This window comes from Ambystoma mexicanum, chromosome 5q (genome assembly GCF_040938575.1).
Source record: "Ambystoma mexicanum isolate Mex_15411 chromosome 5q, UKY_AmexF1_1, whole genome shotgun sequence".
NCBI classification, from domain to species: Eukaryota; Metazoa; Chordata; class Amphibia; order Caudata; family Ambystomatidae; genus Ambystoma; species Ambystoma mexicanum.
Genome location: NC_090933.1, coordinates 608030232 through 608044549, shown reverse-complemented (window position 1 = coordinate 608044549; position 14318 = coordinate 608030232). Strand labels below are relative to the sequence as shown.

The window sequence follows — 14318 nt, the reverse complement described above, 5'->3', positions numbered from 1 at the left end:
AATCCGTGCAGTGGTCTTTTGCAGACTCTAGAATGAGCTTAAATGACTAAAGCACTCACCTCCTGTCTATACATGTTAATGAAGGAACATAATGCATACCTTCTTTATACAACACCTTCCCACCTCACCTAGCGCTCTCATTTACCAAACTTAAAATATCTTACTCCAGCCCTCTCTCACTTCTTCACCCTGTGCCTAGAACACTGAAGAATGCCCAGGTTGAATGTCACACTATCCTTTTTGCTGTATCACATTTTTGCTCTGTTTTCTACTCCACTTCAGTTGCGCTATTTAAACCCAGCCTTACTTGAGATCAATCACCACGTACTATTCACATCATTATGTTGACCTTTGGTGGTACAGCTAAGTTTGCTATAAAGTTTACTTAAATGTAATACAATAAAGAGGGCTAATGCTTTAAAAGGAAACCACTATGGCTGCTACCCTGGCGAGCATTGACCACCCTCTACTTCCATGATTGCTACCAAGGAGTGAGAAGGGAGATGCAGCAGGTGATGGCACCCAAGCACTAAATTGGCAATGTGGTGTGCCAAACAGGAACATCTGGTACTATACAGTGTCATGTAGGTTTCTGCAAGGGAAGGAGAAAAAATAGGAAGAAGCATTGCATTAAAGAAGGTATTAGAAAAACACACATGATTGCGGTTCCCCATAACACAACATAGCGATAGAGTGACAAATGGCACGCTCTGACTGCATGGTAGCAGCAACTGGATGTGATAGGTTATGGTGAGGTTTGATTGGTGAACTTGATCTTTCTCTCACTGGTTGAAATGTTCCCGCAGCGTCCTTGAAAAATGTAGCTTAATCTTTTATTTTTGTGTTTTTTGCTAGGTTTAAAATAAACAAAGATGATTAGAGGCCTCAAAATGTGAGCTCGCCACTAGCCATTGGCGAGTGCTAACTGACTCTTGGCAACAGGAAATGGTGCGCTGCATACATCTGGAGAAGTGAGGTGGCGAGTGACTTTTTATGTGGACTGGTAAGATGCAACTTGACATGTTTACCCTAAATGCATTTGTATGCTTGTGAACTAAAATCTTTTCAGAATTACACAGGCCGATTGATATTTTCTCACACTTATAATATTAATGGGGGAATGGGATGCGAGTGGTGTTCCGAAAAGACCACTTATACCTCACAAAACATGTCTCCGTGGCGCACCGTCTACCGATAGACTTCTCCATTCTGCTTGAAGTGGAATCCAACCTTAAGTTAATGTCCATCATCTGCAATAAAGTCAGTCATGCAGGAGGTTCCTGTGCCACTAAAAGTCAAGGTCATCCGACATGTAACATTTCAATGTCCATTCCACATTTACAACAGGGATTTATTTTCAAATGCAAACATTTTAGACATTCCAGTGTAGCTGTTTGGAACAGCTGACTTGGGTAAATACTCTCCCAAACGAGGGTCATGAAGGTACCTGCCCTGATTCTCCTAGATGGGGTAACTTAGTTTTGTTAATAAAATTAGTGGGTCGGAAGCAGCCTCTTTGTTTCCTGCTTCCTACATTTCCTATGTGCAGCGAGATGCGGCTTGACACTTTGGGTGCATTACTCTGATCTGACTCTGACCTGATCTGATCGAGTGGAGTGGAGCAGAGCAGCGAAGGCGGAGAAGGCAGACAAACAACCCGGTGCAGCAGTGGTGCTTTACTGTGCGGTCTCTTGGTGTAATAGTGGAGATTCACATGGCTGCTTAGCCCTCGATTGTGGAGGTTGCTCTGGGTGAGCCTTGTGCGCTTGTGGGGGTAGCACTGTGACCGCTGCTACCTGATAGCGGCGAGGTTCGAGGGAGACGCCTACTCATTGGGTTCCGCCGTGGGCTTATTGGTGTGGTAGCAAGCACTGCTGTGGTCCGCCACTTGTTGTGTTCCCGTGTGGCCCCGTGGCCTTGTGGCATTGTGCTTTGTCCCCTGTGCGTCTTGCTGGTGGCCGTCTGCCAGTGCATGTGCCACTTATCTGTCTGAAGAGAGGGGGCAAAAAAAAAAGAAAAAAAGAAAAACAGTGTGTGTGCCGCCTTTCTGTCTTCTCTTGTGTAGAAGTTAGCTGGGGCCCTGTTCGCTGGTTTCCTTTGTGGTGAGGAAGACATTATGGAGCCAAATAATCAAGCAGGTGGCCTGGCTTCACGCTAAATTGGGCTTTGTACAATTGGATCAGGTGGTGTCCAACCCCTTTCCAAGTAGCTCCACACCCCAAAGTGTAAAATCCCCCCTGAGCTCATTGAAAAGTCTATTAGGCAATGCCACCAGAGAGCTGTCTGCTGCCTCTCTGAGAAATATGAATGGCTGGAAAGGGCCAGGTTGGGAAGGGGCTTCTTGGAGTGAGACAAATAATACTAATGAAATAGAGAGGCGGAGATCACAGCATACAAGATGACCATGTGATTCCTGAGGATAACACTAATCTAACAGAGGTGTTTGGAGTTTCAAAAAACTCTGACCTAGCAGCTAAACTAGCTGTTGACCTTTCAATTCTCAAAGATGCCTGAGCATCTCATTTATTAAAGAGAAACTCGATGCCTTCACTAAGGATTCTGCCCCTCTAATAAGGGCAACACTGAAAGAGCAGAAACAGCCTATGGATGGGGATAATTCCCAGTCCTGCCTGGGGGGTGTCCAAGTTTGGATTTATTGGCTGTAGTGGAAAACATTTAGCAAAATCCATGGATAAACACCACTATGAGACCTGAAAGTCATTAAACCTTAGAGGTAAGTCCACTGATAGATGATAGTCTTGATGAGGATGATTGCTCTCAGGATATTCAGAGCAATAAAAGTGTTTCATCATCTGCAGACTCCAGTCTACCACATAACTGCAGTGATTCAAGAGATGATCGGTGCCTCAGGGGTGTTATTTCCAAGGAGGAGAGAGCTAATATACAAAATATTGTGATTGCGTGCCTGACCATCTCTTTATCCCCCTTCTGCTAGCTCTATGAATCTATACACTCGGCGATTTAAGAGCATGCAAACTTAATGCAAACTTGGCAGCAGAAATTGACAAACCTGGACATCTTTACAAGAAAATTGGAACAACGACTTGATACTGAGGGAGAGACCTCGGATCAGTGGAAGAGAAGGCTGTGTGACTTGGCCAGGAGTGAAACAGCGAACAAGGCCCTGCTGATGGAAGCCATCATCGAAGAAGGGAAATGGATGAGGGACCACTGGAAGGCTGAAGAACGAGAACCCACAAGGGTCCATTCCGTCTCTTGTGTCAACTCAAGGGCTGAACTGAAGTGAGCTCAATGGCAGCCAGTAAGCTAGACAAGCCGGTGATTGATTTGACTAAAATACATAGTTTGGAGCCCCCTAAGTAAAGCGCATTTTCGATATTCAAATCATCCTCATCATCCGTATCCACAAAGGAAGGGGCTCGTGGACAGAAAAGGAAAAGTGATGCCTTACAAGAAAAGAAATCTAAAATTCTCAAACTGGCTCCTAAAAAAAGGATGAATTGGTCTAGAGCCTTCTTTTAGAATATACAATACCATCACAGATGGAGCCTTCTGATAACCTCAAAAGACTACGTAAGGAATTGGCTTTGCATACACCTGTGCCACTAAAAAAGCCTGCCATTACGCCCAACCTAAACCAAAGTCATGCCTCTAATTTTGATGAAACTACGCTCCAGTCTGACATGTGTCTCAGCGATCTCCTAGAAATAATGGAGAACGAAGAAGACGATATATGGAATAATCTGAGTGAGTCTGACTGGAGGGAAATTGAGAAGAATCCTTAACATCACAGGAAAGTAGTAGGGGAAAAAAAGAGTAGCTCCTTGCCACCACCCGTGGACCCGGTTTTTCAAACATTGGAGGACAAAAAAAAAAACGGAAATTCAAAAAGTGGCTTGGTTCCATCAAGGAAAAACACTAACGGTGACAAGATGCCGGTCTCAGCATATATTGAAAGACCCAGCGCCAAAACAACAGAAAGGAGACAATCAGTTGGGACTACTAACTGTCCCAGGGGAAATCGCCCACTCTTGTAAAAATCTAAAGGAGGCCCCAAAATTACTTTTGACTAGAATTATAGCGGATCAAAGGATCTTACTCCTTAATAGGAGCAACGTGATGAAGCGCCTTCAATGTGTACCTGCTTTAAGATTCATATCAACAGGAGACATTAAAGTAGTGGAATTTCCATCTGAATATCGAGGAGTTCGTGTAATTCTTCACTTAGACTCACTCCTCATAAAGGTATCGTTGATGGAACAGAGTGAAAGGTTGCTCTTTCTGGGGTATGATCTTAGTGACTTCAACTGGAGGCCTCTTTATAGTAAGCAGCCTTCTCACAGGAACCAATCTAAGAGACAAGCTCCCCCACCACCTCCACCCAAATCCTCAAAACATCTAATAAGAAAAGTTGAGTCAAATCCAAATAGTCCTATACAAATTATGCAAAAGAAAGATGTGAGTCTCCTTGGAAACTTTACTATCAGAAATGAAGGATGCAGAAACTTTAGGAAATCGAAAACCAACGCGCCTGGCCGTGAAGCTCCAGGACAGACGGATTGGAGTTGGCTTGCAGGAACTTTGGCTAAATCAATGGATGAATAGGTTGCTGTGGAAGAGAGGGGAAATCCCTAAAAGTGATATCTTGGAATACACAGGGATTTGAATTTCTATTTACAAAGGAGGGGCTGATTCTTGGGGGCTATGACATCATCTGCCTCCAAGAGACATGGTTACGGGACAAGCCGGCGTGTGAAGGTTATGAGACTTACTTGAACCCAGCTCTAAAGGGGAAGCAGGGTAGACCCTTCTGAGGCCTGCTTACCCTTATCAAAGTAGAACAAGGTTTTAAGATCTGTCATCACCTCATACCTAATCCCTATATACAAATATTGGAAATTGAAAGGTTCCATCAAAAGGAATCGCTCCTGTTAATAAATGTGTATCTTGGCATTAAAGGTCCCCTAGCTGAAAAGTGGTTAAGATTGATAATGGAGAAAGTGGATGAATCACTAATAGAGGGGGGAAACCTGGTAATCCTTATCTGCGGAGACTTTAATTTTCGCTTACTATCTGAAGATGGTTGGCCACTATAGTGTGAGAAACTTGATGGTTTTGCTCGAGATGGATGGAGGAGGCAAACATGTGGAAAATTAGATTGCTGAATGGGCAAACGATGGCCGACGGCCCAGGTGTAACCACCTGCAGCAATTGTACCCATGTAGCATGCATAGACTTTTCCTTTGTCTCATCTACTTTGGGGGATAGGATCTCCAGGTTTGAGGTAGTGCATCTACCCCAGAGTGACCATGACCTGCTATCTGTTAATATAGAGACTCCTGCAGGCCGTCAACTACATAAAATCATGCCCCCTGTTGAGATAAATGAAGGTCTAAATCGAGTAAAAATCCGAGCGGGAAAGATCCCCTTCCTGGCCCCTGGCTTGACCAAGGCTTTGCTAGGGATGATAAAATAGTGGAATACGCATGGGTTCTGAGAGGTTTCACACAAAATCTTGGAAAAGGTGGTCAAGCCCATCTCGTACCTAAACATATCTATAATACCAAGTTAGTTAAAGCCTGGCGTGGGTCGGAGACAAGGAAATTAAGACGGTCAAGTACAGTTTCCTCTAAAGTGCTACTCAGAAAATGTAAGAAGTCCTATATAAATTTGGTGAAAGCACATGAATCAATACTCATCCAAAATGATGCAGAGAGAATGCTGCTCGCAGTCTTTGGGAAAAATTCCCGCAACATGTGGGAACTCATTAACAACGGGGGATGGAGTAGAAAAAATGAATTGATGGGCGGAGTTACAGAAGAAGGATGGGTCAGTCAATCTTTGAGGGATCCCCATCAATAGTCCAGCCCTATTTGGATCATGACCTTAGTGGTTGGTCTTTTGTTTTCGATGAGGCTGAAGCCAGGTCCATGATCATGAAGCTCAGTTCATCTAGAGCAGCCGGACATGATGGTGTTTCCAACTGCATAATGAAGACAAACCTTGACGCCTGGACGAAATTTGTGGTATCCCTATTTAAGCAGGTGATGTGAAATAGACGTGTGCCGGGATCATGGTGGGAATCCTGGGTTATGGCAGTGTTTAAGAAGGGCGATAGGTCTGATTCTAAGAGCTATTGCCCTATCGGCCTCTTGCACTCATTAGGCAAGCTTTTTGCATCAGTGGTCCTTTGTGATCTCAGCGCATGGGCGACGGAAAAGGGGATACTTGAACCCAGACAAACAGGATTCGTCAAGGTGGTAGGGACCTCTATAAACCTTTTTATCCTGAACCTATTAAAATGGAGGGCTATTGATACCAATTCCACAGTATAAGTGGCCTTTTGGAGCTACACAAGGCTTTTGACGGAGTTGACAGGAATCGCCTGTGGGACAAATTGAAAGCCTGGAAGTGCCCGATAGACATCTTAGAGGCAATCCATACACAGAAACATCTATACAGATCAGATTGGGGACAGGAGGCCAGATGTCTACGAAGATCTTGACATTTCGCAGGCTTAAACAATGCAGCGCGTTGGCTCCCATCTTATTTAGTCTGTATTTGTCTGACCTTGGAATCTCAGAAGCTGCCATTCGCGCATTTCTACCAAAGCTGAATGGATGTGTTCTCCCATGGCTGCTTTTCACAGACGATATTGTCTTTCTCGATCAAACGGCCATAGGCCTTCAACTCAGAATCTCAACATTTAATGTTTATTTAAATAAAAATGGCATGAGAATGAATGTCCAATAATCTCAAATCCTCCTTATGTCCACTGCTAGGAAGACATCAAGGACGTCTTTCTCATGGAGGGTAGAGGAACTACGGCTGGATGTAGTGGAAACCATCATATACTTAGGAGTCAAAATTAACAAGAACATAAATGAAAATGCCCAATTCATTTGGCTCAAAATAAAACTGCAAAATTTGACAAAGGAATTGCCATTCATAGACGCTATGGGGCCTTTTTTACGATACCTATTCTCACCTTTTATCGGCAAAAGGTGATACAAGTCTTAACCTATGGAGCGGAATCCTTGCCCAATCTAAGTAAAGAAACATGGCCCCTAATGGAAGGCCACTTTTGGCGCAAGTCTTAATACTCCCAAAGTCTTTACCTATAGCTAAAATTCGGCATGAGCTACGATTACCCTCAATGGCCTCCATAGTTCTATGTAAGGAAATTTCTCTTTATCGGAAATGTACTATGTTGAAGACCCACCCCCCCCCCCCCCATTTGCCATTTTGAGAGCTGCTAATAGGCTAAATAAAAGATTCTTGAACCAGTGGTTTGAGATAATGAATGAGCCACTCGATAACTGTGGGGTGGACATAGACCTATTGAGGGAAAACCTGCTTAAATTAAAGACAATTTTGGAAAAGGCGGACTGCATCAACACCTGTGAAGCCAGACCTATCACCCCCCTAACTTTTAGATGGTGGAAGGAAAAAAAGGGTCTTCATGATCCACCCTTTTATCTCTGTAAATTCCCCTCAGCTATCTACAGGCACCTCCTTTTGCGCTGCCATTTGAATATCATGCCCACACGTGAAGTTCCATTTAAACGGCATCAGGGAGGGGTGGAGACAAAACGTCTGTCGCTTCTGTAAGAAAGCTGGTCAGGTGGAATCTCTGTTTCACATTGCAATGGAATGTCAAGCACTTCAGGTGGAAAGAGTACATTTTATGGGAAGCTATATGGAGGGAAGTCAGACTCCGGATGATCATTGGCACTGGCTATTAATGGGACAGAAAATCGGGCGAATCCTGGCTTTGGTTCAATTTATAGACTCAATAATTGGTTTGAATTCTGAAGGGGTTTGAGGATTAGGCAACTGATGGAATCAATTGATTTGGATTTTTTTGCCACTGAAGTCTGATATCTTTTATGCTGTTTTTTGACTTTTTGTCTGTTGGTTTTAATTTGGATCTAAATAAGGAAACACCCTGTTTTTGTAATTGGAATGGATGTTTATTTGTTTTCTTAAACTGTTAACGGTTTCTCTTGCTATTACATTGCTTTTAGTTTTGAAACCAATAAAACTTTTTTTTAAAAAGAATACAAAAATAAAATGAATCTAGTTCTTCCCAAATGAGGGTACACTTCGTTCTTTAAATGTGGTCACGTAGAAGGGTCTCCTGCGAAGGGGATCTAAGAAATATTATCTTGCTTTCAGAGAAAGTGAGGTGAGTTGGTATGGAAAACACAAAAAGGGACAAGTGCCTAACGTGGCATGCCCTAAACCTGTTCCTGTCACAGGGGTTGCACCATAAAGCAAATTTAGGGTGGTACAGAGCTGGTAACATGCTGCATACACTTTCCACAAATCTCACCGAAGCAACCAAGCTAACATTGCAGCAGAATCTATGCTGTGAAGATTTGCAGGTTGACCTTCCTCTCTCTAATGAGAAGTGCTCTTCCCACCCTCAGAACAAGCTGTATCCTCACCACATTTGGCTTAAACATATCAAAAGCATAAGAATGATTGCTTATCAATACAACAGAATACAAGTATGACAATAAGAGACGACAAAACCTGCAGGGCCTGCAATATGCCTGTTAAGGCATCCAATACTCAGGACAGAGTTCCCCCCTCAAAAGGACAAAATTAAACCATGGAGCAAAGTTCTCAACAAATGGAAAAGCTCAGGGCTCACCAAACAGAAAGGGGCAGGTTAGAAACGACCCCGGCGGCCGTGCGGCCCTGGTCCAAAAGCGAGGCACACTAGGCCGACCATATGCAGAGCCATTAAGAAGGCGTGCAGCACATTATTCTTATCATGTCAATGACGTTGCACACAATTCAAATTAGATCAATGATGACTGTGACAACCTATTGAAACTGTTTTACATTTAAAATTGCAAAATTCGAGGCGAGCACAGTGAATCACGGTAAGCTACCCACCATAAACCCACCCACCACAGGCCCACAGAAGAATCCGACATTTCTGAAGATGAGGATGAGTCGTGAAGCTACAGAGCAACACCACAGTCTCCACACACTGTTTGCCAATGCATCCTGCCTCAAGGAATCACTTTCAAATGGGCGCTGAGAAACTGCTTGTAAATGCTTCATGCATCAAGGAATTGATTACAAATGCTTGCCCCAATATTATAGAACTTCTGAACAAGTCCTTCCTCAAGGGTGTAATTCTCAACCTGCTGTAGTGGTGAATACCAACCCCCACAAGAGCAACCCACTGTCTACCCCAATGCACTAACACATTAATAATCCATATTAAACCTTATATTTCCACAGGCACCTTTCTAGAAAGGAAGGTAACCACACAACTTTGAAAGTACCTGGTACACCACAATCTACTTCACAATCACCGGTCAGGCTTCCCACAGTTGAATGGGGCATACACTTTAGTAGCAAATATATGAGAGGCTCTACAAAGACTGTTTTGAAGGATTCATACTCCATGGCCTCACTGCATACGATTGCACATTGCATCGTGAAGTAGGCGTCCTGCTCAGATGGCTGAGTGAGCGTGTGCGTACTTCAGGCACCACTGCGGTAGAGTTAACTCAGTCATTCTTATATAATCGTATTAAAGAGAATAAGGTCTATCAAATCATCCATTAAGAGACTTGTGTGGGTCGCTTGCCTATTTATTCCTCTCAACCTTGCTATGCATCATCCGTCACCAATTCTCCTCCACCCTCCTCTTGAAATCAGCCTGCAAAGCGAGCCAGGTATACCACTACCCCATCCACAGGCACACTGCACTGTAATGTACTTGAACCACTGGAGAATTGCCTCCTACATTGTCACATTGAGGTGCAATTACTATCCAGAACACAGGCTACTTCACCACATAAACTAGCCCAATCTTTGTGTGTAAAACAGAAAAAGTACCTTGTAATGCTGAGATACCTGGAGCTCCATAACACATCCCACATAAACAAATCATTTCTACACATTCATCGCTTGACGTGGATTACCTGCATATTTGCGGGGCTCAGTACAGTGTGACGTTCCGTTATTTCAGAGGTAGAGGGAGAAGGAGGTGGCGCATTCGTTTTTTCCAAATTTTCCAAAACCAGTCGCAGATAATATGCAGCGGAGTCGCGTGTTTCACGGGTAAGCAACCGAAATGGTGCTTAAGGAAAAACAGAAAAAGAATGAAGTGTTTTTAAATATTGTTTAGAAGCATTATGATGAAACAATGATACATTATGCAAATTGTCGCTTCTGCACACCTACTGATTTGAAATGACGGGGATGCAGACGGCCCAATCCCGAGTCATTTTGGGATTGAGCAGTGATTGCGCAAACTACTGCAACTCTGAAAACCGGTAATAAATGCATGCGAGGGAATCTGGAGGGCTGACCCGCGCATTGGACGCGGCGAGAGCTCTTATTTACGCTGGACCATCGATCCCTGGGTTTACCTCTTCAAATTGAATGACGTAAAACATCATGACGTGAACATTGTAAACATGACTGAAAACGAAAAAACGTTGCAATCTGAAAATAAAAGGTTTACTCTTTAATTAACATAAATGCAATAATACTGATCCAAGACACTAAAACGTCCTACATCCAATACCCTGAAATCCCTCGTGATCCCCCATGCCTTTTAAGGTTACCATATGGCTATAGGGCAAGCACCAATAATGATACAGGTGGATTAAATGAAGCATGACAAGTAAGCACATTCTTTACAAAGTAGCCGAGAGATCAACAAATGATGGTGTTCACAAGAACAGAGTTGAAAAAAAATGTGGGGAGTGAGCCCAGATGCAGTCCAACTGAACAAATAAATGCAAATACTAACATGCAATTGAAGATTGGGCTGTAGAATCGAGCCTGTTACATACCTGGGCACCAACATCATATGTAGGCAGGAGTGGTGAGAATGGTCTGCCGTGGGAGACTGATTTAATTGCTTGCAATGATGCAACAATTGAAGCAGCAGTAATGTTTTGGTGTCTACAGTGGGAGGTGGTCTCTTGTGAAGAAGCAGAAAAACCAGCCTTAGAAACTGCAGTCCCGCGCGGAGCGTGCGCGGGAGTGGTGAGAGTTGGCTGCGTTGGGAAACTGATTTAATTGCCTACAATACTGCAACATGAAAAGCAGCAGTATTATTTTGGTGTCTACAGTGGGAGGTGGTCTCTTGTGAAGAAGCAGAAAAACCAGCCTTAGAAACTGCAGTCCCGCGCGGAGCGTGCGCGGGAGTGGTGAGAGTTGGCTGCGTTGGGAAACTGATTTAATTGCCTACAATACTGCAACATGAAAAGCAGCAGTATTATTTTGGTGTCTATAGTGGGAGCGGTACCCTTATGCAGAAGCAGAAAGACCAGCCTTAGAAACCACAGTCCCGCGTAGCGTGCGTGGGAGTGGTGAGAGTTGGCTGCGTTGGGAAACTGATTTAATTGCCTACAATACTGCAACATGAAAAGCAGCAGTATTATTTTGGTGTCTACAGTGGGAGCGGTACCCTTATGCAGAAGCAGAAAGACCAGCCTTAGAAACTGCAGTCCCGCGCGGAGCGTGCGCGGGAGTGGTGAGAGTTGGCTGCGTTGGGAAACTGATTTAATTGCCTACAATACTGCAACATGAAAAGCAGCAGTATTATTTTGGTGTCTACAGTGGGAGGTGGTCTCTTGTGAAGAAGCAGAAAAACCAGCCTTAGAAACTGCAGTCCCGCGCGGAGTGTGCGCGGGAGTGGTGAGAGTTGGCTGCGTTGGGAAACTGATTTAATTGCCCTCAATACTGCAACATGAAAAGCAGCAGTATTATTTTGGTGTCTATAGTGGGAGCGGTACCCTTATGCAGAAGCAGAAAGACCAGCCTTAGAAACCACAGTCCCGCGCGGAGCGTGCGCGGGAGTGGTGAGAGTTGGCTGCGTTGGGAAACTGATTTAATTGCCTACAATACTGCAACATGAAAAGCAGCAGTATTATTTTGGTGTCTACAGTGGGAGCGGTACCCTTATGCAGAAGCAGAAAGACCAGCCTTAGAAACCACAGTCCCATGCGGAGCGTGCGCGGGAGTGGTGAGAGCTGGGTAAAGCTGGTGGCTTGTGGCCTTCCTGTAAATGGTGCTTACTGACTCTCCATCCAGGTAATACTGTGAGATTTGCAGTGCCGCCAACAGGAAGCCAGCGGGAAGCGTCTACGCATCACAAAGTACTCTGCCGCTGTGCGACCCTCACAAGCTTTGCTCTGAATCGTATAAACACAAACTTTTAATCATTATTTCCAACCAGCAATTTGGCTTCAAATGCCCGTCTAAAGGGCTTGTTGCTTATTTCACGGCGGTTTTAAATAATATAATGTCCTGCCCCCCTCCAATTTCACTGTTTTCCAGCGCCTGCTCAAAAGCCATCCCTGAATAATCGCGTGGAATCTTAAACACACATTTGAACTTGTGTAGCCTGATCTGTGATAAGCGACGGCAACAGCTGCTCTCTGTAAACTGGTAACAACTACGGAGCAAGACATACTTTTTGGGGGTATTGCCCCAAACGAATGGGGGAAAGGCTGAATGAGCATTTACGGCACGTTCCACATTAACAAAAATGCTGAATCCCATTATAGTGAACAAGAGGAGAGGGGGGTGCTGTGGTGTCACACCTCTCCCCTTGTTTCCTATAATGGGATCGTGGGTTGTGAGGGTGTCCCTCAATTCCATAGAAAAACAAATGCAGCATAAAAAAAAAGTTTCGAAAAAAAGGGACCCTGTTGCGGACGTCCTGACCCACTTTAGGGTTGGGAAACTTCTGCCGTAGGGAGACAGATGCAACGAGATTAGGGAGCGAAAGTAAGGAAGCAGAGCAACAGGTAAGTAGGGTACAAGGGATAGCCGGTAGGTGTAAAGCAGATCTGGGTGATAGAAGGGATCACTACATATGAAATTCATTGGGCCTAATTATGACTCAGGCAGTAGCTGTGCCGTTAAAACCGGCACGGCTGCAGCCAGAGTCATTTTTTTTTCTGGCCCCCAGGAATGGGCAATTACTGGGGCATTACAGCCCCGGCGTACCCATTCCCGGGCGCTGGAAAATATTAGTCCCCATTCCCATTGAGTCCAATTGGACTCAATGGGAATGGGGAGGCCGGATGCACCGGCACCATTTAGGAATGGTGCCGGGGCATCCGACATGGTCTGCTCGTGGGTGCCACTCCGCCCGCCAGGTCTAAGTAGCTGCGAGCAGAACTCGTAGTTTGCCGTTCCGATAACAACTGTACTGGCAAGCTTACCGTTGTTACTGCACCGGCAACCTTATAATGAGGCCCACTGTGTTTTTTTCAGTTTTCGGTTTTTCATGCATCACTGTTTTGTGACGCGAGGTTTTGGGCTGCATAATTTTTACCTAGAGCCCTTTTTTGGAAACAAGGCACGTGCCTCAGAGAGACTTGATAAATTCTTGGGGGGAGCGCACAGTTTATTATTTTAAGCACTGAATGACAGAGCTCATGCTCAAACGCCCCCTGAGATACGCAACTCGCAGTAATACAAAGAGCAAGATGGCAAGTGTCTCGCTATCCGACCAGCCATTGATCACAGACACAATTGCAGCCCAAGAGGGGGAGAGTGTGCAGACTAAGGACATGTGTGACCCAGGGAGCAGATCATCAATGACTGTTTCTGTTCACATCCATACCAGGAGCCGCCGATCACAAATAACTGGTCAATTAGACCTATAGGAAAGAGTACAGAGTACTACACAGCCCTGCCAGAAAATGGGCACCTCAATGAAGTTAGTCATAGAGGCTGACGTCAGAACAAGCCAAGAGGGCCTTGTGACAGACTTTATAGAAACTAGCAAAGGCCTAAAGCAAGGTTGTGTTTTGGCGCCGCTGCTTTTTTATCTTTATGTAGCCGACCTAGGAGCCACAATGGATGCCTTTGACTCATAACCACCGAAAATAGGCAATAGACCGAGAGGTTGGCTAACGTATGCAGATGACACTAATCTTATTTGATAAAACTCATGTTGGCTTGCAAATGGCCTTGACGGCACGGCATGTGTATTCCAAAAACAATGCTTGAAATTGAACAAGTCTAAGACGAAGATCATGGGGGTAGGATGGAAGAGATTGGCAAGAAACGTTTATGGAAATTGGACGGTGAGAAAATAAAATACTTAGGAACACTCATTACTCCAACATGTTACAGACCAAGCCTGAATATGTTACCAACAGGGCTATAAGGAAGTTTCTGACAATCAGAAAACATACTTCGACTAAGGTTGGGTTCTCTATAGAGGGTCCAACATTAGTCTACCGCTCAAGCATGGTCCCATGCATACTTTATGGCCTGGAATTGCACAAGGAAAGGGAGGTGTGATGGCATAAGATATTAGAAGGAAATATCTGGAG

At 44.5% G+C, this 14318-nt stretch overlaps 1 protein-coding gene across 1 annotated transcript in view; it reads right to left on the bottom strand.

The window, feature by feature from the left end:
• LOC138497543 (uncharacterized) overlaps positions 1-14318 on the bottom strand; it is a 522626-nt gene that overhangs the window by 181098 nt on the left and 327210 nt on the right. Inside the window, exon 3 of the mRNA XM_069621077.1 lies at positions 9933-10090. Coding sequence (XP_069477178.1) covers positions 9933-10090 — 158 coding nt within the window. The remainder of the gene's footprint in view (positions 1-9932; positions 10091-14318) is intronic.